Here is a 27,409-nt window from a genome sequence, read left to right as displayed (position 1 = left end):
TTGATAAATTTATTGACTACAGCAGTTGGATAATAAATCTCTCATTAGATGTTTTGGTGTGTAGTATGGCTTTATATTTTTACTCGTTGTTTGTATTTTGACGAGCCCTACGGGCTCGTCAAAATACAAACAACGAGTAAAAATATACAGCGATACTACACACCAAAATATCTAATAAGATATATTTATTACCGAGAGCTTGGAGGAATGCTACCTGTCTCGAACCCAACCGGGTTCGCACCCCTGAACTATAAAGAGACAGACATTGGGGTTTGCGGTATTGCGGTATTGGACAATTTTTCTTGCGGTATTTCGGTAAATTCAATCTCCAAATGCGGTATTGCGGTATTCTCCGAACCTGCGGGATGCGGTTTTTTAGCATTTTGAACGGTATTAAAAATTATTCTCCTAGTCCTCCAACGTTTCCCGAGCCTTTTCCGGTTTCCGGTTTCTCTTGCAGTCTCGGATTGAACATTCCCGATGAAACTTGTCTCTCGTGGTAACGGTAAACTGAAATTCCTTGCGTCGCAATCGTAAAAGGGTATGTTATTATTTTTTTAATGATTTGCCAACACGCCAATGGATGTTACCCGAAGCATATGCTTCTGATGTTACTTATTTTGTCGAAATCGAAAATTACCTGACCTAACGTTCATCAACAAATTCTTAATTGTTATTTCCGTTTTATTTGCTCTGTGCTTTATCATACAGAGTAGTAGTTTCGGTATGACATCGGGTTTCCACTTATTCCACTTTCGAAGTATTGCGGAATTTAGCGATTTTTTTTGCGGTATTGCGGTATTTGCCCAATTTTTTTTTTTGCGTTATTGCGGTGCTGAGAATCCCCCAATGTCCTCCTCTATAAAATTTCTATTTCGAGTTCAGTGGATTAAAGAACGAGAAATTAACATGTTTTGTGTGATTTTGTTTCATTATGCCCACAATGTTGTCTTTTTTCAAGGTAGGAGAGAGATAAATTATAAACACTTGATCGCAAGTTGAAAAATGTGGGTGCGAACTCGGTGGGTGGGAACTCGCTTGGGTGCCGAACTCGCTTGGGTACGAAACCCCCATGGCTGTCCGACTGACTGGCTGAAAAAAAAAAACAGAATAATTGTGTGAGTGAGTGCCTCGTTCTTTTCTTGCGAGTTTATGGACCTCCACTCCGTCTCGGTCCATAAACACGCAAAAAAGAACTTGGCCAATATCCAGCCATCTTGACCTCACACTTGGTCAATAACCCATACTTCTCGCCTTTCTATTTTATTTACTCTTCGCTAATTTTCCTATTGTAATGTATTTATATTATAACGTTTTTAATTAGCTTATGATGGACTGGCCCGCTTAGATTAGCACCAGCTTCTGAGGGCCAGGACAACTGTAACAATATAAGTTGACAAACGAAAATAAAGATTCCTGTTTTTATTGTTGTCATATCTTTTGTCTTTGAAGAAACTATGGCTTCTGTGAGTGAACCTTCAGTAGCAGAAAGCAGCCGAAATGTACGCCATGTACATCTCAAGCGAATAAATCGCGAGACAAACGATATTATCCATATATGACAGCTTGAACACTGGATGCCAGTGAACATCGATGGTAGCCAAGTTAGAATTAACACCACGGAACGAGGGTTAATTGATTCAATTGAGCCCTTCACGAAAGTGAAATAATGTCAAATCTACCCATGTGCTATCAGTGATCATCACTCATCAGTCTATCATCTTGGTGGGAAGAAAGGATTTGGTAAATTTTGCCATTGCGGTAAAGCATTCTTATTTTGTCTGCTGTTCTGTTTTCAGCCTTCCTATCAGAGGGCGGTTCTTGATTTAGATTAGGTTTGGACCTGATTAGACCTAATTCGGACGCATTGCACACCTATTAACTTGCGGAAGGCCTGGGCACTGAGCAAGAAACCGACAAATCCAAGATGGCGCTCGGAGATACTTGGTAAGTTCGAAGGGTTTTTCATCTTTTTTTCCAACAGACATGATCCACAAATACTTGCTAATGATCCCTGTTTAAGGAAGCGTATCTGATAACGTACATTTGGTGGGCAGTCTCTGTGATCTCGATCACTGATGACACGGTAGACCCTAGTTAATCATAAATTTACCCGGAACCAGCATCATCTGACTCAATCTATCGATTTGTTGTTGATTTGCACTGGTGTATGACCTAGTGGTGGTAGTTATGGGATGCAAAAACTTAATACAGCACTTTATTTGCTTCCTAATTTTGAAGAAAGGCATTAGATGCAGTTTTAGCGTGTTGTAGCCTGATATGTCAGTCAGGCTGAGGGCGAGATGACTGACTTTTCAAGTGAATCACAATATTACATCACATGATCGTCACGACACTGTTTCCAAGATCCCCTCCACTATGTTAAAATCCTTAAGTGTCTCATTCTTTGCTAACAGCAGATTTTGTTAAATTGTTGTCAGGTGGCATTGTCATTTGATGTCAAAATTTATTCTCATAAGCATACATGTAAGCTTGACTTTCAGTGTTTTATTTTTTTTTTATTTTTTTATTTTTTTTTTTTCTCATCATAGGCTTAGCGAATTTAAAACTGTTGAGAAGTATGGCCAGGATATTATGGAAAAAATTAATGAGAGAAACCAAATACGGCGCAATGGAGGAAATTATTCCAAGGTAATCCTGACATCTATTCAGGCTTCAGTGAATCACTGAGTTGAGGCCTTATGCTGAGGCAATGTGATCCTGTTACGGGCTTGGAAAGGAGCGGGGGGGAGGAGGGCGGGGGAGGACTCAATAAATTTCTTGCTCCAAAAGGTGGTTATTAGAGAAGGGCTATATTTTAGGGGGTTTACTAGTACTAAGAGAAAATAGAGTGGTTTTCCATTGAGAATCATAGAACCAAAACCAAGGTAATCAATCTGGTCAATCTCAACAGACATAGTCAATCTACTGAACCAGTCAAATCCTGAAGCAAATACATGTAGCTAACATAAAGCCCAGGAGGATTTTTGTAAGCGAATCACGATTTGCTTCGGTTTCACTTGATAATCACCTGTATCAACTGTTAATAAAAATCAGTTAATTACTGACAGGGGCTGACCAAGAGCTACTTTATTATCTGAAATAGTTTCTTCAGACAAGTAGTTCTGACTTGCCATATATTATTTAGAAAATAGCCCAAAGAAAATATGCACAGTGATTGGTTTAAAAACGTGTTTCTATTAAACAATTAGATTATGAGCTCGAGATTTCTATCTCATGATAGTTGACTCGGGAGCAAATAATCTAATCGTTTTATTATAAATCTACTAGTCGTTAGAAAATTGAATCTAAATCCTCTTCAAAGAAGCAGTCCCCAGTGCATTCTGCTACACTACTCACTATCTACAACAGAGTAGATAGTGAGTAGCATAGCCAATCAGAGAACGCCATTCGGGATAGAACGCTATTAGATTTACACTAAAATGCAATAGAAACGCAGAGCTAACACAAGTTGTTGATGCAAAATGGCTTGAGCAAAGAGAATTTACATTTCAATGATCAAAGTACATGTAAACAAGTTGTTTTTCTTTTTTTCATCACAGTATTTTCTAAAAGAAATAGAAAACATGTTCTCCATGTTTCTATCGAGTCATAGAAACACTCATGAAAGTTTGGGAGAGCTCAAAAAAGCTGTGAAAACAATCACCTAATGGCTCGTGTTCCCACAGCATTTCTCATTCTCCAAAACTTTCACTCATGTTGCTATAACGCAATAGAAACATGATACATGTTTTCTATTTCTTAAATATTGAATGATATTCATTATGTGATACTATGATTCTTACATCATTCTATTCATGGACAATAGAAGCTACACCTATAACTATAACTTACTAGAGCCCTCTTTTTCTGTGCTTTATTTCTCAGGTCCAGTCTGATGTAAGGATAATGTTAAAGACCTTTTCTAGAGATCTCAACAACTTGAAGCAATCCCTCTTGCGAGCATCAAATTCATATCAAGTGTATCCTTTTCTGCAGACAAGTCAGTAAGGATCCATGTAGCTTTGTTCTCTAAAATCCCAGAGCCTGACCAATTTAAAGCTTATTCATGCAGAGCAATATAAAGAGTTTAACAAGGTTTTGTTTCTTTTCTTTTAAACTTTTTTGTGCATCATGTATTGAAGCAACCTGCTACATTCCAAAGTCCTGTGAAAAACTAGAATACACTAATTTATTCCAACAATTAAAAGGGGAAGACAGGGTTGTTGTTAAAGGCTGTAACCCATAACATCTGTTATGGCTGAGTATGCTTGATTTTCCCTTGGTGCTACAGGTCAAATTACTTGTTGTTGATAGAATTCACCCAGAAAGTTTCAAGTTTGCTATGGGTGTGGAGAAAAAGGTCACCAGTGGCTCAAAACTTAATGACAGCCCTGGAGAGGTGTGTGACCCAAATGAACCTTGACTGTAAATTTAAGAAGTTTCTCACCAATATCATCTCATATTGTAACCTTATTTCTGTATGTCTGCCATAAAATTTAGTGCTTTTTGTTGGCATAATTCCTTAATCGATGTATAGTACAGAGAGAGAAATTGACAGAAGACAAAACATGTTAGACCAGCTGATAACCAAGTAAGTATTATTTTTAAAAGACCATAGAATCTACACATGTAGCAGCTCTGGTTCAAAGCCCCATTGTAACCCCCTAGATAATGGTATGAAGGCATAAAGGTGATTAAAAGTCTGTAAATAGCACTTAGTGGCCCACAAGGTCAGCATTTATCTCTGGTTTCTGTAGCATGGGACAACTAGGAGCATTTCTACTCCCCCCTGGATTGGATGCTTGTCCATCACAGGGTTACCACTCCCTCCTCAGCATTTATTTTGCTGGTAGTTGTTTATAGTTCTGGTTAGAGAGTGGCACAGATTACACTCTCTTGCCCAGGAACATAACAAAATTGCCAGTACCTTTGTTTGTATGGCACAACCCTGGACTGTGTGATCCATAGTCCAGTGCACTTACCATTGGGTGACCACATCCTTCTGTGGAGTTTTTCCTTTACTGTCTGGCATATTCTTCTATCAGATATTACCATATGATACCACTAGCATAACTCTTACAGAAAGTACTCCCGATATTGTATGGTCCCATGTACAAGAAAACTCCTTGTTTAATTGATCCATCTGTGTCAAGTAGTCCTATCAAAGGTAATTTCCCAACAAAATAGTTCTCAACTGATATCATCCCACTTTGGCACAGTGTTTAACCGTGATAACCTCTGACATGTTCAGATAAATGATCTTCATACATTCACCTGTATATCTTTGCCATCTACCAGTTCATCATGTTACCAGTTACACTCTTGTACCTGTGGGCTTGATAGTTCAGTTGGTAGACCACTACACTGGTACTGCAGGGCTCATGGGATCGGCTTCTGCTAAGTGTGAATTTGTATGTCAGGCTCCACATGTGTATCTTCACAACTGCTTGTTTAATAAGTTACCTAGACTACACAACTGCAATCATCTCTCGTCTCTTTAAATCTTCATTAAATAAATATATACAGGTGTGTTGCTTGCATTCAATTGTGTATTGGTACTTTGAGGCAGCGTGGCCAAGTGTTTTAGGGCGCTGGTGTAGTAATCCAGAGGTCGTGGGTTTAAGGCCTCCACCAAGCCACTAGCGGGATTGGTTTCTCGGTAGTCCCAAGTTCAAATCCTCAGTCATGCTTTGTAAATAGCCAACTGGTCTGCCTCCAGCCAGTTGGGATTTTTAACTATGTTACATTTATTTGAAATATTTGTTTCCTTTGTTTCAGTGGCATGCCTGTAAACTAGCTAAGCTCAGTGCTTGTACAGCGAAGTGCATGACCACTATAAATAAGATTTACAATTACAAAGAGTCTTTTATACAATGTATCTCTTCATGTCTTTCAGTGCAAAAAATTCCTGGGTAAAATGTTTGGGATTTTACTGTTAATAGCTAATATCATGGAACATTAATTAATGTTTTTGATGGAACATTTAACAATTTTGGATTATACTTGCTTTACCTCAATTGTCTTCTAGAGAAAGACAAATGAATGCTGCATTCCAACAAGAGGCAGGCCAAAGCGATTTTGGAAGGTGGGAGAGGTTTGGACTGAATTATTGTTGACCTTTTTGCATGTTTTTAGCATAATGGGGTTAACAGACATTGTGCATGTTGGATTATTTCAAATGCAAACTAATTAACAAAAATATAGCATAACAAACAAACTAGCAAACTAGTTAAACCTCGACTTTGAAGTGCAAATGTCATCATTGAATGAATTCCCAAATTTGCAAAGATAAAAGGAATATCCACATGAAAAAGTGTGAGGGTGTACCCCCCATATCCCCCACCTCTTGGGTGACTGGTGGTAAGCGAAGTCAGTTGTTTCAACCATTACCATGTTGTTTCTGCTACTCAAAATTCAAGGAAAGGTTCTAGCTTAGAAAACAGTCTTTTTCTTGTCACAGGAGTTCATTACTGGCGACAGATCCAAGGGGACGAGACACCAATCCTTTTGATGAACCAGAGGCCTTCCCTGATAGCAATATGTCTGTTGATGACATGAGGAGACAGCAACAACAAATTATTGCAGGTATTTCATGTAACGTACCACTGAGAGCTTTTCAATGATGTTTGCCACCAGGAAGTGTGTAAGTTTTAGAGTTTAGTTAATAGGGAAATGTTTAGAAGCAGGGCATATCCTGGTGAAAATCTTTCAAGGATCCTCAAGGATCTTTGTGGATCTTCTTAACAGGATGATCTTACTCAAGTTCCTCAATGATCCTTGCCAAGATCTTAAAGTTTCTTTAAGGATATTTGCAATTCTTGCCAGGATCTTCAAAGATGTCGACTAAAATCCTCAAGGTACGTCAAAGATGTTGCTCAAAGACCTTAGAGGATCCTTGCAAAGCCTTGAAATCTGACCCTTGCCTTTAAGGATCTTTAGAATGTCTTTGAAGCTCTTGCATGTTCCTAAAAGATTCTGCAAATCTTTCTGCCAGAGATTTTCTGGAGTTTTTGCAGGCTTGCTTGCACCATGCATGCAAACTAGAAAGTGCTGCTCTGTAGTTAGGGGCTAGTGGATTTTTCTCTTTTTTCTTGCTTTTAGTTGACACATAGTGAGTTTGCATACAAACAGTAATGCTGCTGTGTTCATGCAGTTGATTTTTTGTTATTTTAGTCAGTAAATATCAAATATTCAGCAGCAGAGTGGAGGCACATTGGCCTCATGGTTAGTGTGTTCAACTCTAGATTGAGCGGTCTGCGTTTGAGCCCTGGCGGGGACATTGTGTTGTGTTCTTGGGCAAGACACTTTACTCACACATTGCCTCTCTCAACCCAGGTTTACAAATGGGTACCAGCAAACTTAATGCTGGGGGTAACCCTGCGATGGATATAAGTATTCCATCCAGAGGAAGTAGAAATATCCCTATTCACTTCATGCTACAGAAACCAAGATAAGCTACAGCCTGATGGGTTACTTGTCTCACATGGAGACTTAACCTTTACCTTACCATTCCAAGGCAGAAGTTGAACATTCTGTCAACTTCTTCCACAACCATCTAGATTTGGCTGAATATTAACTGCACTTTGTTCTTAAAGGACCTGCAGTGGTGTAGGTTCTTTTTTCATTGCAATGGACACAGATGAACAATAAATATTGACTGTTGAAACAACCAGTCTGGGCAAACTAATTCTAACACGAAAACTTATTCTAACACGTGTCTACAATTATAATTTATTCTTGTCTTTTTCTTCTGACAACAGAACAAGATCAAGGATTAGAAGCTCTTTCAGGAATTATTCAAAGACAGAAAGTTATGGGACAAGCCATATCAGATGAAGTTGATGCACATAATGGTCAGTTAAGCTTTGAAGCCTTTGTTTGACTACAATGAAATTATGCTAAGTAGATAGGACACACTCTGATGGTAAAATTATCTAATTTATTTACCCTCAAAACATGGAAGAGCTGTGATGAAATCGTAATACAGTGTTTGCTTGTCCATCAAGACTGAATAAGAATTTGGCATTTTGTTTTTTGTGGAGGGAGGAAACCAGAGAACCCAGAGAAAAACCCTCAGCAAGGACAATGATGGGCCACATTGGTGGGAGGTGGGCTCTCTCACCACTGTGTCACCTCTGTTCCCCAGAAGTGTTTCAATGTTGCTTTGTGTGTGTTAACATGGGTATAATGTCTGAAGACCTGCTGGGAATCTCAGTCCTGGGGGAGGAGAACTCCAATATCAAAAGAACAGGAGGTGCTCGTTGGAAAGTTTAACATCTAAGAGGTACCCAGATCCCGTTTTGTGGGTGTGGCTTGGATTTTTTTCACCCCTAAGTGGTACCAATTCTAGAACAACACAGTAACTGACACGTTCACAATTTTGAGTAGTGATAAAGACGATTGAATCGAGTACCTTCTTCTTGTTTGTAAAATATCTCCTGTTATTTTTTTTTTATTTGTTTATTTTTTCGGCTCAATACCCTAAAAGGTATCCTGAAAGCTTCTGCTGTGTACTTTTTTGAGGCTGAACACCCGAAGAGGAACTAAAACAGCTTTTTTAACCCCTAAAAGGTACAGCAAGCACCCCATCCTTTTTATAGCTGTTCCCCCTTCCGCATCTCAGTATTGGTCAAAATTACAAGATGCCTGATTCTTATTGGCACGGTGGCCTCGTAGTAAGTGTGCTCGACTCTGGATCGAGCAGCCCGAGTTCGATCCGTGGACAGGGACGTTACACTGTGCTCTTGGGCAAGACACTTTACTCTCGCAATGCCTCTTCACCCAGGTGTATAAATGGATACCGGCAAATTTAATGCTGGGAGTTACCCTGGGATGGACTAGCATCCCATCCAGGGGGGAGTAGAAATACTCCTAGTCGTTTTCTGATACAGAACCCGGGATAACCTCCGGCCTGATGGGCCACTTGGCCCCTATGCAGACTTTACCATACCTTACCTTTACCGTTACCTTTACCTACAGAAATACTCGACGACATAGACAATCGAATGGATCAAACCAACCAGCGTCTTATCAAGGAAACAACGCATGTGAAAAGAGTGACAGCAAAATCTTCTACCTGTGGTGAGTCTCAAACGTAATAATTCCCAAAGCAAAGTCAGAGAAATACAGTGGAACCCTGTTAATCCAGTCACCAACAGGCCTCAAAAATCTGGCCGTATTAACGGCGTGGCCGTATTAAACGGGTTCTTTAAATGAAAATGACTGACTGAGCCCTTGTTCGGGCCTGAATAAAGTGGCCATAATAACAAGGTGGCGGTATTAACAGGGTGACCGTAAAGCGGGGGTTCCACTACAGGTATGCATCCTTTTGTAGTTTTTGAATCGTTATTTCACTTAAAAAAGAGAATTTGTTGACTTAGTGTTCTATCACTGTTAAGTTTCCCTTGAAATAACCTGTAACATGTCATGTTTTCAACTCTGTTTCAAACCTGCCAAGAAAATCCTGTCTAATCATTCATATAGATCAGGAGGAGGGGAGAGAAATCACTTAAAAGGTGAATTATTAAACCTGGGCAACATTACTTGACGGATGGCTGTAATTAATTGGTATAACTATATGTTATTAACTAATTAATAGTTCATTAATTGTTCGTTTTTATTTTCTTTTTAGGAATGCTGGTGGTTATTGTTTTATTGATTATCGTGATCATTGTTGTGGCTGTTGTGCCAAAGCCTTAATCATTCACATTGTCCTAATCAGTGTTTCTCTTTGAATCAACATAATATAGAATAACTAATAAGCAGTGAACCAGGGCTCGAAAAAAACTTGATTTCCAGCTTGCCCTTGGGACAGGCAGCTCTCAAATTTTACTTGCCCCAGGCAAGTCTAAGTTTGCTTTTTTAATGATTTAGTTCGCAGACGACTTGCTTGATCCCTTGCCCATCGGGCAAGTGAGAATGAAAAGTTACTCTCCCAGAAGGAAAATCTACTTGTCCGTGACAATGGGACGGCACTTTTTTCGAGCCCTTACAATGCATTTCTACCGCAATCATCTACATCCCCCAACTTTCCTTTTTGACTAAAAGAATTATGAATATATTTATCTGAAAATTAAGTAAAACTTCATGCATATAATCCCTAAAATAACTTTAGGTATACATGAAGTAAAATTACTAAAAAGAAATCGGGAATGAAATAACCTGATTTTACTGTGATTGTTTAGCAACATTAAGAAACCCACAAGAAACAAAAACAAGAATTTCGTGAAGTAGTTTTATTCAATCTGATATCTAGATATACTATAAGAGTACTCCCAGAGCGAATCTTTATGCTATTAAAACACGCTAGAAAAATAAGAAATTAGTTAGATGGCAAGCACAGAAAAAGTCCTATAAACTAAATCATAAGATTACTTTATTAACTTGGTTTGAGAATATTTCACGCCATTTTTTCAAAATTTTTGAGATTTACATAAATTGTTTGAGAATGTTTTTCCATCTAATGAGCAAATGCTACTATGTAGAATTGCCTGGTGCATTTATGGAGAATTGGAAGTACTCTGAGCCACACACGCTTTCAAGTTCTCTCAAATTCTTTAACTTGTTTACTTAACGCTGTGAACTGTTTGTTGTGTGAAAATGAACTCCTGAAACGTCATCCACGTGAGGCTAAGCATAACTCGAAGGAAAACGTGGAACTGGCGACAGCAAGCACAAGGTACACATTGCAAAAAAATTCGTACGTTAAAATTTCGGACCTCTTATTTCGGGCACAATTTTCGGACACTTTACCTCATTTCGGACAAATTTCGAAGAAACAATTCGGACACTTTGTTAAAACGTACCTATAGTAAATTTGCGCCAACAAAACACGAATTAGACTGAAACAACATCTGTGAAAATGATAGTTTTACTGCATCCTATTAGTTTTACAGATTGACCCACGAGAAAATAACATGCATTATATCAAACTGTTACGAATCTCAAGCAGTGTCTCAATTGGAGTTCACTCCATGAAGTAAACTAAGAGTTTGGTAGCTACTTAAAAATTCTATCTTGCGCTGTAACTATTTCGGACGTTTGAAATTTCGGACACTTTGTGTCCGAAATGTTGTTTGCAAGTAATGTATGCTGGTGTTGGGGGGGGGGGGGGGGGGCGGTTGGGGTGTGACTGGTGGTGAGCGCGGCTGAACATGTCCAAGCGCGGGAAAAATCTGACTGGTGGCTAACACAGTGGAACCTCGTTAACAAGGTTACCAACGGGCCATGAAAATTCGTCCGTATTAACGGGGTAGGGTCAAATTTCATAACTGGTCTCTTTTAAGTGGCGTCTTGACAGACACCACAATTGCACTTCTAAACAACCGCTCTTGTAATAAGCATTCGAAATGCTGGTATAATTTTTAAAAAAGATGAAACTTCAATCAGTACATACAACTTTGGATAGATGCCCATAACTAGTTCGAGTGGCCGTATTAACGGAGTTGGGATTTCAGAATGTGGTCTTTGGCAGTATTAACGGGGTTTTCTTATAAGAAAATGTATAGGCGTTAAGCCGGGACAAAAAAGACTGGCCGTAATTAAGACTGAGATGACCGTATTTATAACGAGGTGACCCCAAAGCGGGGTTCCACTGTGTTAAACTTGTAACCGTGTATAACTAGAAACCGTGTAACCAATTGCAAGCGCGAGAGAACATATAACTGTCATTAATAGAAAATGGTGCTAAGAAGTAATGAATGCAATTTAAGAAAAAAATAATCCGTGTCACAAGCGTTGAAATTTGCAATCGTTTGCCCGTGACCTCTTACTTTTCATCTGATTGGCTATAAAGGAAAAATGAACGACGTATACCGTACATGTATGTAATAAGAGAGATGTTAGAAAATTTTGTAGGCATCTTGTACCACAACGTGGTTTGAGTCATGTAATTACAACAAGAAATAAATAAGACAATAGTTCTATTTTAGTAAATAAAAAGACCGGCTTAACAGAGTTTTGACTAAGTGATCAGAGGGATCAGATCTCAGAGGGACGAGATGTTAGCCTTTAAGCTCACGTTTTTGCGTTACAACATTTGCATGCGCGCCCAAACTATTTCTGTACACAGGGGCCATCTGCGCCCCCACCCCCCGATTGTGAGAAAGACGTGACACTGAGTTGTAAGATTGTGTGTTTGCTCAATGCAAAATCATCTAATGTTCCCAACATGGAACAGTAAGGCATCACTAACTGGTTACCTAAGCAAAGTACACTGGTATGAAACTGACCTTTGAAAAACAGGCGTTTTCCGTTGCAATAGTGACAATTAAGGGGTTTGTTTTGAAATGATCAATTTCGTGGATAAGATTGACACATTTCCACCAAGGAATTTCATTATTTCGTCAATATCTAGTTGAGTTAAAATTGGAATGTGCAAGAAAAAATCGGTGTAAATAATCTCGGGAAGTCCAATTAGAATCTTCAGTTCAGTAGAAACATTTCGAGCCAATTTCATTTGGCGACAGCATTTTCTGTTTCTCCTCTCTACGATTCACTGAAATATCCGCTTAAAATCGATTCTTGGACTGCAGGATAGAATATTTAAGATATTATATCGTTATCAACGTGTAAACACTTTATACCCGCCAATCCTCTCCCGATAAGTTGGCTGAATTTTCCCGCGAGAATTCCGTTTTAAACGTCACTCTAAAACAAAAACTGAGTATCCTTAGTTCCTTCGTCGTTTTTTGCTGTCACGTAAAACAAACTGCAAATTGATCATGATCGAAGCCTGTCGTAAATTCATTTTGAGTATGTTTCAAACAGTTTGTTTATATTGTTGATTTTAGTAAGGCATGACGCTTAGCAGATTGAAAGGCGTTCACAATGTGGACTTTCTTGAAGTGTTCCTCCTTGGTTTTGAAAACATGAACTGTTTTTCCGGTTTACGAAAATCACCAAGTAGAGCAGTTGGACTTAAGCCTGTTATATTTATTCTTCCATCATTGGTGTGCAAACGAGATACAGTATGTCTCTTCTTCTTGTCAGTCTTGTTCGAGGAAATGCGTCAGAGGTTAGCGAATCAACATCAGTTAATTTTAAACCGTGCTGGTGTTCATGTAGTACTGTAAATGACAAGGAAATGCAGGTTATGACACAACATTGCCGCTATCTGATCCACGATGGGTCACGAAAGACAAGAAAGGAGACTTGCAAATGTATCTATATTCGGGTTTTCAGCGTTCTCTTACGTTCAAAGTTTTCCTTTACATCGACATATTAGAAAATGCCAAGATTATTATTATATCTCTCAGTTACTACGCTCGCTGTGATTGGTCAATTTAACGGCCCGCTAAAATTGATAGCTTTTTTTGTTGCCAAAAAGTTTCGTGATTTATTACCAAGTGTTCTTAACTTTAAAGGCAAGTACAAGTTTAAACTCTCTTTTACTTTAAATTGTGTATTAAAACGTGCTAACGACTTAACAACGATTTTAAATTGACTTGCTTTGCTTTCGACGTGTTTCAGAAATCTGAAGCCGTTCCTCGTCAATAGAACTCCTTCCCGAACCCGTCAGACATACAGTAGAGATATAATAAATATCTCAGAGTACTAACCTCGTCTTCTGGGTCCGTACTGTAAGTTACGGATCCTCGTTTTTTCCCCATCGATTTATAATTTAATTTACAGAAATCGAAGGGGAGAAAAACCCCTCGAACTCGGTTAGTAAGAGGCATGTAAACCCTGCTTTTTTTCCTTTACGTATGCCATCCTAGCCCCACGTTTTACGTTAAAAGGTCCGAAAATTAGTGCCTGTGCGTAATTACCTTGCGGCATTTTATCAAAACGTGCCTTTGCTCTCAGAAAAACTAATTTACTGTACAAACATTGCTTCTTCTAATGTGACACATAACCTGTTGTTACAATGTCTTCGATACACGAAAATTTTAATTTAAGCTCTTATTGACAACCATTTGAGGGTTTTTGAAGAACACAAGATTGCATGTATGTGAGCCGAAAACCTTAATTGAAACATAGATTGCACGCAGTTGACTTACTATGAAGATTGAAATGGTTTCGTGGTGGTTCATGAAAAAAAATGGCTATAAAAATTGGGTACAAAATACATCAGAGCGAATAGTTACAAGATGCAAAAATCAGGAAAGGTTAATTTCATGCCAGTGTACTTTGCTTCCTTGAACCAAACCATTCTAATATATGGAAAGTGGTTATTTTTGGTAACTAGTTAGATACCTTATTGTTCCATGTAGGAAACATTCACTGAACGAACACACACTGGACGAACACACAGGATTACAGCTCAATTTCTAACGTCAGAATCTGCAAATAAAGATAATTAAATACCTCGGTGGATGATACGTTGTTATTCTGCGGTGAAACAGAACTGACTGTCACGTGATGTTGTATCCCAAAGGCCAATCAGATCATGCCAGTTTTCAATTTCAATCAATCTATCAATCTATCAATCAATCGATCGGTCGGTCAGACAGTCAGTCAGTCAGTCAATCAATCAATCCATTGTAAGGTTGAAACTGGTTATTTCCACTGAACAATGGACGACATTTAAGCGCAATTTCGAAACCATTTTAAGTCTCGTGTTTAATTAAGAGAATGTCAGCACCGAAAAGTTAATACCCTTAGTAACGCATGACAAACTCGCCATCTCGGTTTTTGATCGTAATTTTTGTGCTCAACATTAGCCTTGAACTTGACTTTGGGAACGCGAAAACGTTTGTTAGTCAGGACACTATATCTGGTTGGTCTTACGTTTCTCAAAACGTCTATTATCATGACGAATTTCCAGTTTTTCTCGCTCAGCCAAAATGTTTCTTTAAGCGGTAAATGTTTCAGGTCTACCCTTGACAAATGCAGTTGGGCATGCGCTCTTTCCAAGCTTAACAGGTGCACGCAAGTCCTAGCAGTTGTGACATGAGCTTCAATAAAACTGTTTTTCCAATTGACAGCTGTCAAGCTCAAACTAATTGGTTTCACGTTTAGGACTTCCTAAAAGGAGGCAAAGTCGCAGATAAAGATCAGTTCTACACAGAAAGCTAGGCTGTTAGGAAGGTTTCGCTTATCGCGGAAGACTGAACTTTTAACGGGAAGATATCTAAAGAGAAGATTCTAACGCTGTAAGGTTTGTTGTTTGTAGACTTAACATTGTTAGCACCTAGGTGTTATCATGATATTTGCCTGTGATTCCATGCACCTAGCCCAGGCAACTGGAAGAAATATAGTTTCTTTTTGAAAGTCCTTCCTTCTTTCGTTTCATAGAACATTAAGGTCGTTAATATTTTAGATGGCTAGATGGTAATCGGAGCATTTACCGGTAAACTAAATATCTTAAAACTCTGTAACTGGGAACGTTTCTTGTTGGGTGGTGATAACACTCTAGAGAAATGCAGGGCGACGATTTTATGCGAACTTATTACATCAGGCGAGTCCGTATAACTGAGGGTCTCCCAGGGGGGTCTTTGTTCCCTTGTTCCCTTCCAAAATTGCCCTATGTTCCCATGTTCCCACACATTTTCGTTATTTGTTCCCCTTCGTAATTTTTCGAATTTTGTTCCCCTGTTCCCAAAAAATGGCTAATGTTCCCTTGTTCCCCAAAACCCCTGGGAGATCCTCATAACTGAAAGAAAGAAAAACAACAACAACAACTGAAAAGAATATTCCAGTCACTTTTTTACGTAGTTAGAAAAACTCATCTTTTTATGTAAGAAGAGCAATTTGATGTAGCATATATATAGCTGCTCGCTAAATCATCTTCATTTCATTTTGAACAAAATCTTTGAACGGCTGAAATTAGTTTTTAAAATATGTTCTCCGGTCCTAGAAGTTTTCTTTCTTTGTTCTCAGAGATACTTAGAGCGAGTAGCAACTCGTTTTCGCCGCTTCACAGCTCACGTTTGCTTAAGAAATGGAAACTGAGTGAAGTCATAAATTTCATTCATGTTTTCCTCTCCTAAGCCAAACTAATCCCAGCAATACATTTGATCCCAAAAAAGGAACCCAGTGACTTTTTGAGATGTCAGAAGTATACGACTAAACATATTTCAGCGGTTTTTGAATATTTGATAAGAATACGGCTGCTTTTTGGTTGCAGGAAGATTATGGCTGCCAAGTTTCATTTGTGTCTGTTGTTGATTATTTTGGGAACCATTACCGTGCAGGGAGCACGCCACCCAGGGAAGCCTCATTTCTTCCGTCGGCAGCCCGGATGTAAGTGGTTCTTGTCGGATTATATATTTTAAGAACGTACGCGCTCATTGCTACAGCGCATCCTAACTGCGCACTTAATTCATGTCGCAACGTCACCGTTTACGCTCTTAAAAGGTCGGCGACCCCCTCTTTTCTTTTCATAGGTCAATACCTCTCCCAGTTTTCTCCAATTTGTCTTAAAAAAGCGAAAAAACGTTTCTGTTCTGGTATGAAAGAGGTTTTCTTCGAATGTGGACGGGAAAGACCAATACATATGTATTCTTTTTCAATGCCCATTCTACCTCAAGAAACCACATCTGCCGGAAAGGTTATTTAATATACTTAGCTGTGTCGAATTGAGTACGTTTAGCTGATCTTATTTTCACTGATGTAGCTTTTTGACCTTCTTTTATTGCTGACAAGCTGTAAGCCAAGATCGTCCTGAAATAACAAAATTTTAAAAGCTTCTAAGAACGCATGGTCTTCAATGCGCCTTATTTCAAAAACGAGCTCGGTGACCCCTACTCCTTACTGTATTGTGGTAAAGTTTTTTAAAAAAATCGCTACACGGAAACTTTTTGGGCTTGAACGTTCTTTAAAAGTATGTTGTGGACCTAGATTCTCTTTTCCGGGATTCTTCCGACGTTAAAACTTTGAATTGATTTATATCGACGTTTCGGCTAGTTTAACTGGCCTTCTTCAAGAAATTAAGAAAATAAAAGTAAATATGTCTATATGGACAGATGTTTTTACTTCGCAACTGCAACTTGAGACAAAGAAGATACGTGGAATGTTTAAACATGTGGTAAAAATATGCGCGGGATTATACACCTAAAAGACACACCAGGAACATTACATGAAGACGATATATCACCGTCAATGTATGGAAAACACGACCCTTCTCACGGTCAAAAATGCTATTTAGACTATCTAAGCTAAAATTATTTTTTTTCTTCAGGTTTTGTTTGTGTTATGGCTCTTTTCTGTCTTTCATAGCTCATACGAAAGCAATGTTTTCTTGTTCACAGCGGATTGTGCTTCGATCAATGGCAAGTGTGTGCCAATAAATGAATATTGCCCGAACGGAGAATGCCATTTGCAGTCGTGTCCGGGTTACCAGGAAAAATGCTGCTGCCCTGCGGTATAAGGTATGGATTTGACCCGTGAAACTGATATATCGTGTTTTACTAACTTGCAATGCACACACAAAAAAATAAAATTCAAAAGTGCTGGTGAAACCAAAGAAGTATCAACTGGTAATTTGACGCCTCGACATGAAATTCAACATCTATCATTTTTTTTTTTTTTTTTTTGTAATTTTTATTTTTTTTCAACATTTTGGGTTATAATACATACAATACAACACAAGACATAACACTAGTTACAATACTTACAATACGTCATAACTACAATAGATTACATACAACAAATTATAATTACTAATCGTAGCCTAATTATACCTAAAGAATATACAATGCGTTGTTTACAATAGTGCAGCTACCCAAAAACAGAAAAAAAAAAAAAAAAAAAAAAAAAAAGAAAGTAAGTTAGTGACATGCTGAGAAGGAGAAATTACAAATTAAGCTCAACTATTATTAAGAGATGGCATTAGTTTTTCCCACTTTTTGTAATGTTTATAAAGTTGGTTATTTTTGGTAGCTATTTTTTTTTCAATGTAATAAACGGTTTTTGTCTTTGCTAAAAATATTGTTAATGTTGGTTTAATTTTATTTAATTTACATTTATAAATAAAAAACTTTCCTAGCAGTATCAAGTGATTCAGGATAATAAAGTCTTCGTTGTTGTTGAACACTCCAAACAATATATTTTCAAATGTCAAAGTGTCCAAAGATACATTCTGGTTTGAAAGCCAAGAAGAAAAAGCCCGCCAGAAGTCTTTTGTTGTATCACAATAAAAGAGCAAATGTTCGAGGGACTCGACCTCTTTCAAACAAAAGGTGCACATTGGTGATTCAATCATTTTAAAACGGAATAACCTCTCATTTGTGAAAATTATATCGTTTAATAATTTATATTGGAACTCTCTAATTTTTGTTTCAAGTGTGACAGTGAATGGTAAAGAATAACTTTTTTTCCAGTCTTCTATAACCTCTGGATATTTGTCCTTCAACTTCCTTTTGGCGGTTGGAGGAGTTTGTTTCTTTGTTTTAAATCCTTTATACAAAAGTTTTGAAGAGGCTTTTAACAGATCCGATTTGGTTTCGTCGATATAAATATACACTGTATCCAAATGCTGTTGAGGATATAGTTGCTGATGTTGAATATGTGATTCTTTGATAATTAATCTCCATTCTTTTGGTATGGCATCTACAATTCCTATTAATTTGAAGTACTGGATTGGAGATAGATTCGCTTCCAACACTTTAGGGCTTTCAAGAAATTTACCCGTATCGGATAACAAGTCACCAATTTTAACAATTCCTTTAGTAAACAAATGTTTTTCAAAAAGAGATTTTCCGTGTATCACAATATTCCTATTATTCCAAATAATTTGGTCTACAACATCCTCATAGGTGGCTACCTTGGATTTCTTTAAATTACGAAATGCTTCTAGACACTCTTTGTAGAATATTGGAAGATGAACCGGTAGTTTACTAGTTTCAAAATCACAGAACAGGATGAGTTTTCCACCTATATTTCCAAAAAAGAAATCATCTAAAATAGTTTTCCAAGTGCTGTTGCTCTCTCCTAGATACTTTTTTAAGATCATCACTCTTTGAGCCGATATCATGGATTCAATATCAAGCATTTTTAGTCCTCCATTTTCAATATCATTGATAAGCGCGGTCCGTTTAATTTTATCGTTACCTTTCCAAATGAAACCGAAAATCAGTCTGTTTATCTCCTTGACAAGATCGTTTGATATTGAGATTGCAGTCGCTTTACTCAAAAATTTTGGAATAATGAAGGTCTTAACTATTTGAATCTTACCAATCAGGGTAAGACCCCTCCACTTCCACATACTCAGCGTTTTTTTAATAGATTTGAATATTGAGTCGAAGTTTGCTTTGTCTCGTGATGGTTTGTGATAGTCAAAAACGGTACCTAATATCTTGATTGATTTTCGCACTTTGTGAGTAAAGTCATTTTGTACTAGTTTATGTGGGCCGATACCAAAAACTTCTGTTTTATCGTCGTTAATTCGGAGACCAGAATGCAATGAAAAAACCTTTAAAGTTGTACAAAGTCGCGAATATGCATTTATGTCTTTTAGAAAACAAGTCATGTCATCTGCAAAAAGCGTGAGTTTGATCTCCACGTTTTTGACCATTATTCCTTGTATGGTTTTATCCTGCCTGATTTGACATGCGAGAACTTCCAAAGCTAAGATGAATAATAAAGGTGATAGAGGGTCACCTTGTCGTACACCACGATGGATACAGAAAAGATCTGCAGTAAAGCCGTTATTTAAGATACAGCTAGATATGTTTGTATAAAATGTTTTTACCCATTGTAAAAAATACGGTCCAAAATTGAATTTTTCCAATACTTTAAATAGATATGTATGGTCCAGAGAATCAAATGCCTTTTCAAAGTCAATTGCCATTAGAATACCTGTTGTATTTGTGAGTTTTGCCAATTCAAGTAAATCATCGATTGTTCTAACTGCATCAAATGTAGACCTTCCTTTGATAAAACCATTTTGATTATGGTGAATAAGTTCTGGCAGGATTGGCTCCAGCCTTCTAGCAAACGCTTTGGATGCAATTTTAACATCTACGTTGATCAGTGAGATAGGTCGCCAGTTCTTTATAAATCGTCTATCTTTATCTTTTTTCTCCAATAGGGTAATCATTGCCTGCTTTTGCGAAGTTGATAGTTGCCCGTGTTGGTGAGAGAAGTTTAGAGACTTTTCGAGATACTTTGCAACCACGTGCCAGAACGCCAAGTAAAATTCCACAGTTAAACCGTCACTTCCAGGTGTTTTGTTTTTCGGAAATGTCTTCAATGCTTCGTACAGTTCGGATCTAGTAAGTTGTTTATCTAAAGTCATTTTCTCTTCATCAGTCAATTTTTTAGTATCCACTTCATTAAGGAAACGATCAATTGAATTCTCACCTAAATTATACGAGTCTCTATCATAGAGTTTTTCATAGAAATCATGAATCTCTTTCATTATTTCTTTTGGGTCTGTTATATATGAATCATTATCCACGGATAATTTCCGTATACATGTCTTTTTCTTTTTAGCACTTTCTAAATTTAAAAAATACTTGCTATTCTTTTCGCCCTCTTCATACCAACTCACCCGAGATCTTATGATTGCTCCTTGTGTTATATAATCATAATGGCGTTCGTATTCTGATTTGAGAACTTCTAAATCGCAGAGATTTTCAGCACTTGGGTGTTCGTCACATTTTCGCTGACACTCTTTTAGTCTAATTTCCAAATTTACCAGCTCTGACCTTCTCTCTTTTGCTTTCTTCTTACTATAACCAATCGTTTCATAGCGTATTTTATATTTTAAATAATCCCAGGTAACCCGCGGGTCTTCGATTTCTCTACTTTCGTCTACCCATTCACCGATTTTGTTTCTAATTAGGTCTACATATTCTTTATCTTCTGACAAACTTGCATTGAATTTCCAAAAAGACGGTCCATAGGTTGAGTTCTCTATACCATTAATGTACAACGTAATGGCGGAATGGTCAGATCTAATAGCAGGGATAATATCGACCTTATCAACCTCTTCCTGTATATTATTTGATATCAACCAATAATCTAACCGCCGTTGAATCATTGGAGTTTTCTGTCTCCAGGAGAAACGTTTTAATTTTGGGTTTCTGATTCTCCAGATGTCTATTAGGTCAAGAGAAAAACATAGATTTTCTATCTTTTTGGACGATTCTTTCAATTTTGGAGATCCTCCCGATCCATCCAAATCTGGGTCGCGGATAACATTAAAGTCACCACCTATTATTATTTTGCAATCAGTGTCAATTTCCAATTTGTCGAATTCGTTCTGTATTTCGTCGTAAAAGATGCATTGTTCGTTGGTCTTATTTGGCGCATAGATATTCAAAAATAAAAAAGATTGACCTTGAACAAGACCTTTTAGAATGATATACCGACCTAGATTATCTTGTTTACATACCTCAAATTTACAGTCAAGCCCTTCTTTGACTAGTGTTAAGACACCTCTGCTGTGTTCAGAACCATGACAAAAAAACAAGTCTCCTCTCCACTGGGATTTCCAGGTGTTTTCCACCTCGGATGTGCTGTAGGTCTCTTGTAGAAAAATTATATCAGCTTTATCCTTCATACACCAATGAAAAAGTGCTTTTCGTTTATCAAAAGATCTTATCCCCCGAACATTTAAGGATAGGATACCAAAATTTAAATTAAGTTTTGTAACTTTTTAAGGACATATTTAAGTGAAAAGGCGAGCAGTTGCAGAGAATGAGATAGTAATCTTTAGTAGATGAGCTAATGAAAAAATTTGCATGTCTCTTGAACAAGAAAAAGGTAAAACTAATTAATATTGAAAAGGAAAAAGAAACAAAAGAAAAACATTTATAACACCTACAACTACAATTGAACATGTATGTAAAACAGTAGCCAGCGATAAAAGCTGTTAATTGCGCTACTAATGGAATAGGTCTTGCACGCATTGCGCTAACTAGATGACACGCATGCAGCTCCATTTTTAAGAACAAGTGTGAATGAGGCTTACATGTTATGAATACCTAGATAGAGAGTTTATGTTCCAAAGAAATTAGAAGATTCGTATACCCTCAATAAAAAGTTTGTCCGGCTCTGATCTTTTGAAGAACGCCGATTTTCCGTCTTCTTTTGCTTTTTTGAACTTAGGCATTAATTCCTTTCTGCGGTCCACAATTTCTTTCGGAAGGTCTGGCGATATTCCGAAACCAGTTCCTTTCAGCTTTCTTGCACTTGACATGACTCGCTCTCTGTCGGAGTATCGCAAAAAACGTGCAATTATTGGTCTTGGTTTTTCTTGCGATGGGTCGCGCTTGCCAATGCGGTGCACTCGTTGATACTCAAAAGAATCCGCCTCGCTGATGTTAAGTTCCTTCTGTATAAAGCCAATTAACACCTCTTTGACATTTTCTTCTGAGAGGTGGAAAGATTCAGCAATGCCGTAGAAGCGAAGGTTTTCCCGTCTTTGATACACCTCCATATACAACTTCTCGTTTCTTAAGGCCTCGATCTTTCCCTTGAATTTGTTTTCGGTGTTTACTGTATTTTCTTGGATAGTTTGTTCCAGAAGCTTTACTTTCTTCTTTAAATTTTCTATCTCTGTATTTGCGAACGACATTCCTTCATCTAACACCTTCAGTTTTGTTGTGGCGTCCCTGCTGAAGCTTTCAAACTGCTCAGCTTTATCCTGTAACTTGTTAACCTTTCCATCGACCACTTTCACAAAACCCTCAAGGATGTCCAATTTCTTTTCCATGTTGTCTAACTTCTGCAGAACAAGGTCTAGCTTCGGCATTACAGAATTAGCCAACTCCACGGCAGCGGCGGTTTCGTCTTCTTCGCTCGATTGCACCGTGTCAGACATGTGCAACTTGACTTTGGCTTTCTTCTCCAACGGTGAAAGGGATTCTTCTTCCGACGAGTTGGATACACTTCTCCAAGTTGGCCCAGTTCTCTCTACATGAGTTTTTCGTCTGAACTTTTCTCCTTTTTCTGCCATGTAGAGGCCTCCATATACGAATTTTGAGCGGAGCTAGCAAAAACACGTCTATACTCTACCCATGCTCGGCCCAATCCCCCAACATCTATCATTTTGATCCTATATTTCCTTCCCAAAGTACTCGTTTTGTTATGCTCTGTAGAATCTTCCTATTCCGTTCGTTTGTATATTTGATGGCATAGGTTTGGACGTAAGAAGGCGCTAACAATTACCTTCAATTCACAGGAGCTGTTGGTAATTCTAAATGTTGTGATTTATGCCATTTTAATATGCCCGTACCATCGCTAAGATGTATAAATACGTTTACAATCTTTTACTAAAATAGAGGATATTTTCGCCACAAATACCAGTTCTTTTAGAGCGCTTTTCAATGAAGCGTCCTAAAACCAAACCCAAACCAATCAATCTAGCCAATCACAAAGGTCACAAAAAAATCCAATGAACCAATCTCAAGACTCGAACAGAATACACGTACCTGACGCGAAGCGCGGGAAAAGGTGTGCGAGCGAGTCACGATTGGTTTTGCTCTTACTTCTGATTGGATGAAAAAGTGGCGCGATTTGTTTGAGCCAATCGTGTAGCGTAGTAAAGCAAAACCAATTACTTTTCGACACTCAGGTGAAAACCGGTCTGGCGTGTCTTTATTTGGAGGATAGGTTACCAAATATCCGAGCATATTTTCGCGCCAAATAAAGGTTATTGTCTGTATACCCTGTTAATATCATATCAACTTTCCCTTTTTCAGGCAAATGAAATGACGTCTGTCTCCATGAATGAAATGACGGCCTTAATTTAGTAACAATGTAATGCCGGGTTAGCTGAAAACATATAAACGCTGAAGTGATTGGGTGAATTTGGGAATTCTTAAGGCAGGACTTGCTTGTAAGCACCTGATTTAAAATAATTTTAGAAGGGGATAAATAAAGGCTGATCATTAAAAGGGTTTGTTCTGTCTCCATTCGTTTACCGTTTCTTTTCTCGATCCATTTTTGTCTCCAACATTTACTTTATATAGAATAATACAACCTCAAATTATACCTATTTGAACGTGGCTCGATGCCGTTTGAGAGCAGAACAGAGCAAATTAAACAAAAGGAACATTGCCCCTGACCCAAAAATACACTATGACGCATCGCAGGGTTAGCCACAGCATTTATTTAGTTCGGCGGTACCCATTCATACACCTGGGTGGAGAGAGGCACTGTAAGAGTAAGGTGCCTTGCCCAAGAACACAACACAATTTCCCCGGCCAGGACTCGATCCCGGAGTCGAGCGCACGCGGTTTGAGTTCTCAGAATTTGGTCCTTTCACTCTGCTGTTTTGACCTTGTTTAAGGCTTTGACTTATGGGCAGCACCGACCATAAAAAGCCTTTTTGAGTAGCTCTCCCTCTCTCTGAAGGGGTTTCTAATACCGCAAATAGCGCACTAAGGATATAAACCTTAAGTAACAACAACCTAAAGAAGTTTAGTGTTTTATAATTAAGCTGTTTTAAAATGTTTTACTCTAAGAATAATACTAATAATAATACTAATAATGATGATGATGATGACGACTTTATTGTCGTGTCAATTACATCTAGCAGTGGAGAATCCCCATTGCTAATAGGGGACACCTAAGTAGAACTATCTAAAAATAATATACAGTAAGAGAAATTAAAATAATGAGTTACAAAGATGGCAGCCACTACATTCATCTAGGGTTCTTGGGCGTAACGATAGATTGCGATCTTAATTTTAATGTGCATATTAGTTATGTCAGGAGCCATAAATCCGGGACGGAGACCGTAAGCGCGCGCCATTTCTAGTATTGGGGCTGTCCCTATGATACTGGGCAATTTTTCTATTTTTAGAACAAATTGCGCCATCCCGTGCGGCACACGCGCGCACATACTGCGAGGATTTTTGTGGATGTTGCGCGGGAAAAAGGCGTCCGAAATTACCGAAATGTTTGATGCTTTTGGCCCACAACTCAATACGTTCATGTCTGTTGGAATTTTACTTCAGTATTTTCGTCGTAAGCTGCTCCAGTTTGAGTGAAGGAAGACAGTGTCGAATTTAGTTATGTGCCGCTTTATATCACTGACCAAGTTGTGTTCCGCTGCTTCTTTGACAAGAGCTCTACATTACTCCACTCTTAGTTTCACATATGTTGAAGATTAACAGCTTTTCCAAAACACAGCAAAAAACTATTTGGAAATATTTGGATATAGCAGCGTTTCAGGACTTAAAAGTTACCCTCCTCTTGGCACACGCTTGCGAGGATTTCACCAGAGTCTGACTATCTAGACCGAAAAGTAAAAAAAAAACAATAATAATTGCAAGTTTGAGTTTCGCCTGAATTGTAAGCAACGCTTGCTGTTTTATCAAGGCCCAATAAGTGACAATTAAGTTTATGTCTGTAGATGCTGCTCAGTTTTGTTTGTGTAAAAATCCAATAAATTTTTAAATTGTCTGTTGTCGATGAATAAGAGCGCCCGCCGATGCGTGTTTTGTACAGTCAGTAAAACATGACAAATTGGAATTCCCCACTTTCGTGTGGAAACGTACATCGAACTCTAGTTTTTAAATATGTTCAAGGTTGATAAATGTTTGAGAACATATTAAAAGCTTAGCTGAAAATATGTGAAAACAGGAGAAATAATCGGCAAAATTACGATGACGCTTTCTTTATGATCTCGAATAACGATGTCGATTTTGTTGGCTGAGTTATCAAAACTCGCTGTCTATTTTATTTTCGCAGTGTAAAATTTCACTATGTTAAAGAAACACACATGATGCTAGTAGCCTTTTGGCGTGGTGAAAATTGTTGCAGCACCTCGGCACAAAAGACAACGAAAGAAATCTTTGTCAAGATTTGTTGACACCGATGTACGCGCTGCACTATGCAAATGAGCTACTTGTACGCGTCACACTTTCCTTTCAAAAACTTTTGCAAACTCGCCAAACATACAGAAACAATAAGAAACTATCAGAAGCAGGGTTTAGTTATGATTAAGCATTGTTTGGGACACTCACAGATTAACTCGATACCAGAGTAAAGAGTTTTCTTACATAACTTTTCTTTACAGAACAAGCGCAAAAGATGACGCGTACAACTAGCGCGAGTAGATATTATTCATTCACAGCGCGATATTGAAGTCATGTTTTCGACCCTGAAAAACTCACCTTTTCCAGTAGCTCAGAGCATAAGACTACATATACGAGCCCTGGATCTTATTCCCTGCCTTATTCCCTGTCATCGCTGTTAAAAATCTGCAAGAGAATCTTGCAACCCCCACCATTTGATCACGCAAGGTGACAACATCCACGCGAGAGGTCACGCGAGAGCCTCCGACATGTGCGTGGATCAGATATATGACGTCAGGATGGCGCAATTTGTTTTAAAAAAAGAAAAATTGTCCCATATCATAGGTGCGCGCGGATCTCCGTCCCCGATTATGGCTCCCGGTAATGTCTGTAAGAAAGCTAGCAAGAGAATTGGAGTGATCAGGAGGTTGAGGAATCGTATACCAACTGAGGCCAAATTACACCTCTACAAAGCAGCTATTCTCCCTCATATTACATATTGCCACCTACTGTGGCATTTTTGCAGAGCCTCGGACACTCTCAGATTAGAGTGATTACAGGAGTGGGGACTGTGTCCTGTTTCTGGTTTTTAGAGATAAGTTGTCTACCTACCAGCAGCTGTTAGGGAAAGCAAATCTACCAACATTGTACAATAGGAGACTTCTCTGATTACTTCCTGTCTAGTACGACCGATGAACGCGTATACCAAGCTACCATCTGGTTTTAGGTCAAAATTAATCTCTTAAACAGTCTGAACAGTTTTTGATTTTTCGCATTAGGACGGCTCGAAAAACGAATATGATGGGCGAAGTTTCAAATATTGGGGTTTGTATTTGAAATCCAAAATGACAAAAAGTCGAGAATCTTATATCTCGTTTTACATAAAAATAAGAGTTTGCCGCCTTTAATCAAATGAACGACATCTGCGTGTTGCCGAGTTCGGCGGCCACATGAAGTGGTGTAGTTCCAATTTTGTCAGGAATGTTGGAACTTGCACCACCCGATAATAAAAGTGCAACAGTATCAAGAGCTTTGTCTTCTTGTTGAGGTCTCGTTGACGCAGCCACCGCGTGCTACAGCGAAGTCTGGCGGTCTACGTCCTGTTTATTAGGGTCTGTCCCATTCTTGATGAGAATTTTAAGACAATTTACCCTGTGCTTACTGGCAGCATAATGAAGGCTGTCCTTCCCCATTTGTTAGAATTCAAGTCGACTGTGTTTGAGGAAAACTCGGTAAGAGAATTCGCATTATTACCGTGACGCCATTGTTTTCTAAACGCTTCTAAAAACTCCACCAACTTTGAAATTTCATAACTCTAATTTCGAGGCCATTACCTGTTTACCTAATAAAACAAGTGAAGGCTATACCGAAATAATAAATCGTGCTTTTGAATAATAAAAGTGCTTTTGTGTCCACGCTTGAGATAAAGGAACTAACTCATATTAATAAAAATACTTATTCTGGAGCAATATAAATCTCGCCTATCTTGCCTT

At 38.2% G+C, this 27,409-nt stretch overlaps 3 protein-coding genes across 5 annotated transcripts; 2 read left to right on the top strand and 1 right to left on the bottom strand.

The window, feature by feature from the left end:
* Nucleotides 1–1,857: 1,857 nt before the first annotated feature.
* Nucleotides 1,858–10,324, top strand: LOC110058900 (syntaxin-8-like). Of its 2 annotated transcripts, none has more exons than XM_089290593.1 (9): nt 1,858–1,947; nt 2,553–2,652; nt 3,889–3,983; nt 4,541–4,594; nt 6,032–6,088; nt 6,464–6,588; nt 7,764–7,856; nt 8,983–9,084; nt 9,635–10,324. In XM_089290593.1, the coding sequence occupies exons 1-9, from the start codon at nt 1,928–1,930 to the stop codon at nt 9,700–9,702; spliced, it is 714 nt and encodes a 237-aa protein (XP_089146719.1). In that variant the 5' UTR covers nt 1,858–1,927; the 3' UTR covers nt 9,703–10,324. The 2 variants fall into 2 exon arrangements, with proteins under 2 accessions (XP_089146719.1, XP_089146718.1); XM_089290592.1 differs by having other exon boundaries at nt 6,032–6,097.
* A 4,648-nt stretch (nt 10,325–14,972) lies between these two features.
* On the top strand, nt 14,973–23,792 carry LOC110058910 (small cysteine-rich protein 8). Of its 2 annotated transcripts, none has more exons than XM_089289179.1 (4): nt 14,973–15,098; nt 16,073–16,188; nt 17,196–17,315; nt 23,595–23,792. In XM_089289179.1, the coding sequence occupies exons 2-3, from the start codon at nt 16,080–16,082 to the stop codon at nt 17,312–17,314; spliced, it is 228 nt and encodes a 75-aa protein (XP_089145305.1). In that variant the 5' UTR covers nt 14,973–15,098; nt 16,073–16,079; the 3' UTR covers nt 17,315; nt 23,595–23,792. The 2 variants fall into 2 exon arrangements, with proteins under 2 accessions (XP_089145305.1, XP_089145306.1); XM_089289180.1 differs by having other exon boundaries at nt 14,973–15,103.
* Nucleotides 21,580–22,923, bottom strand: LOC149112627 (uncharacterized). Its single transcript, XM_089289148.1, has one exon. It carries the CDS (start codon nt 22,847–22,849, stop codon nt 21,905–21,907), a length of 945 nt encoding a protein of 314 aa, XP_089145274.1. The 5' UTR covers nt 22,850–22,923; the 3' UTR covers nt 21,580–21,904.
* Nucleotides 23,793–27,409: the final 3,617 nt, after the last annotated feature.

This window comes from Orbicella faveolata, unplaced genomic scaffold, assembly GCF_042242905.1.
Source record: "Orbicella faveolata isolate gen_17 unplaced genomic scaffold, um_ofav_v1 contig_2, whole genome shotgun sequence".
In the NCBI taxonomy this organism is placed as follows: Eukaryota; Metazoa; Cnidaria; class Anthozoa; order Scleractinia; family Merulinidae; genus Orbicella; species Orbicella faveolata.
The sequence above is the reverse complement of the archived record's forward strand: the minus strand, read 5'-3'. Positions and strand labels throughout refer to the sequence as shown.

Coding starts and splice junctions, on each gene's coding strand:
- LOC110058900 (XM_089290592.1), top strand. CDS start 1,928: ATGGCGCTCGGAGATACTTG. Junction 1,948..2,552: donor ATGGCGCTCGGAGATACTTG/GTAAGTTCGAAG, acceptor TTCTCATCATAG/GCTTAGCGAATTTAAAACTG. Junction 7,857..8,982: donor TGAAGTTGATGCACATAATG/GTCAGTTAAGCT, acceptor CTTTACCTACAG/AAATACTCGACGACATAGAC.
- LOC110058910 (XM_089289179.1), top strand. CDS start 16,080: ATGGCTGCCAAGTTTCATTTGTGTCTGTTGTTGATTATTTTGGGAACC. Junction 16,189..17,195: donor CTTCCGTCGGCAGCCCGGAT/GTAAGTGGTTCT, acceptor TCTTGTTCACAG/CGGATTGTGCTTCGATCAAT.
- LOC149112627 (XM_089289148.1), bottom strand. CDS start 22,849: ATGGCAGAAAAAGGAGAAAAGTTCAGACGAAAAACTCATGTAGAGAGA.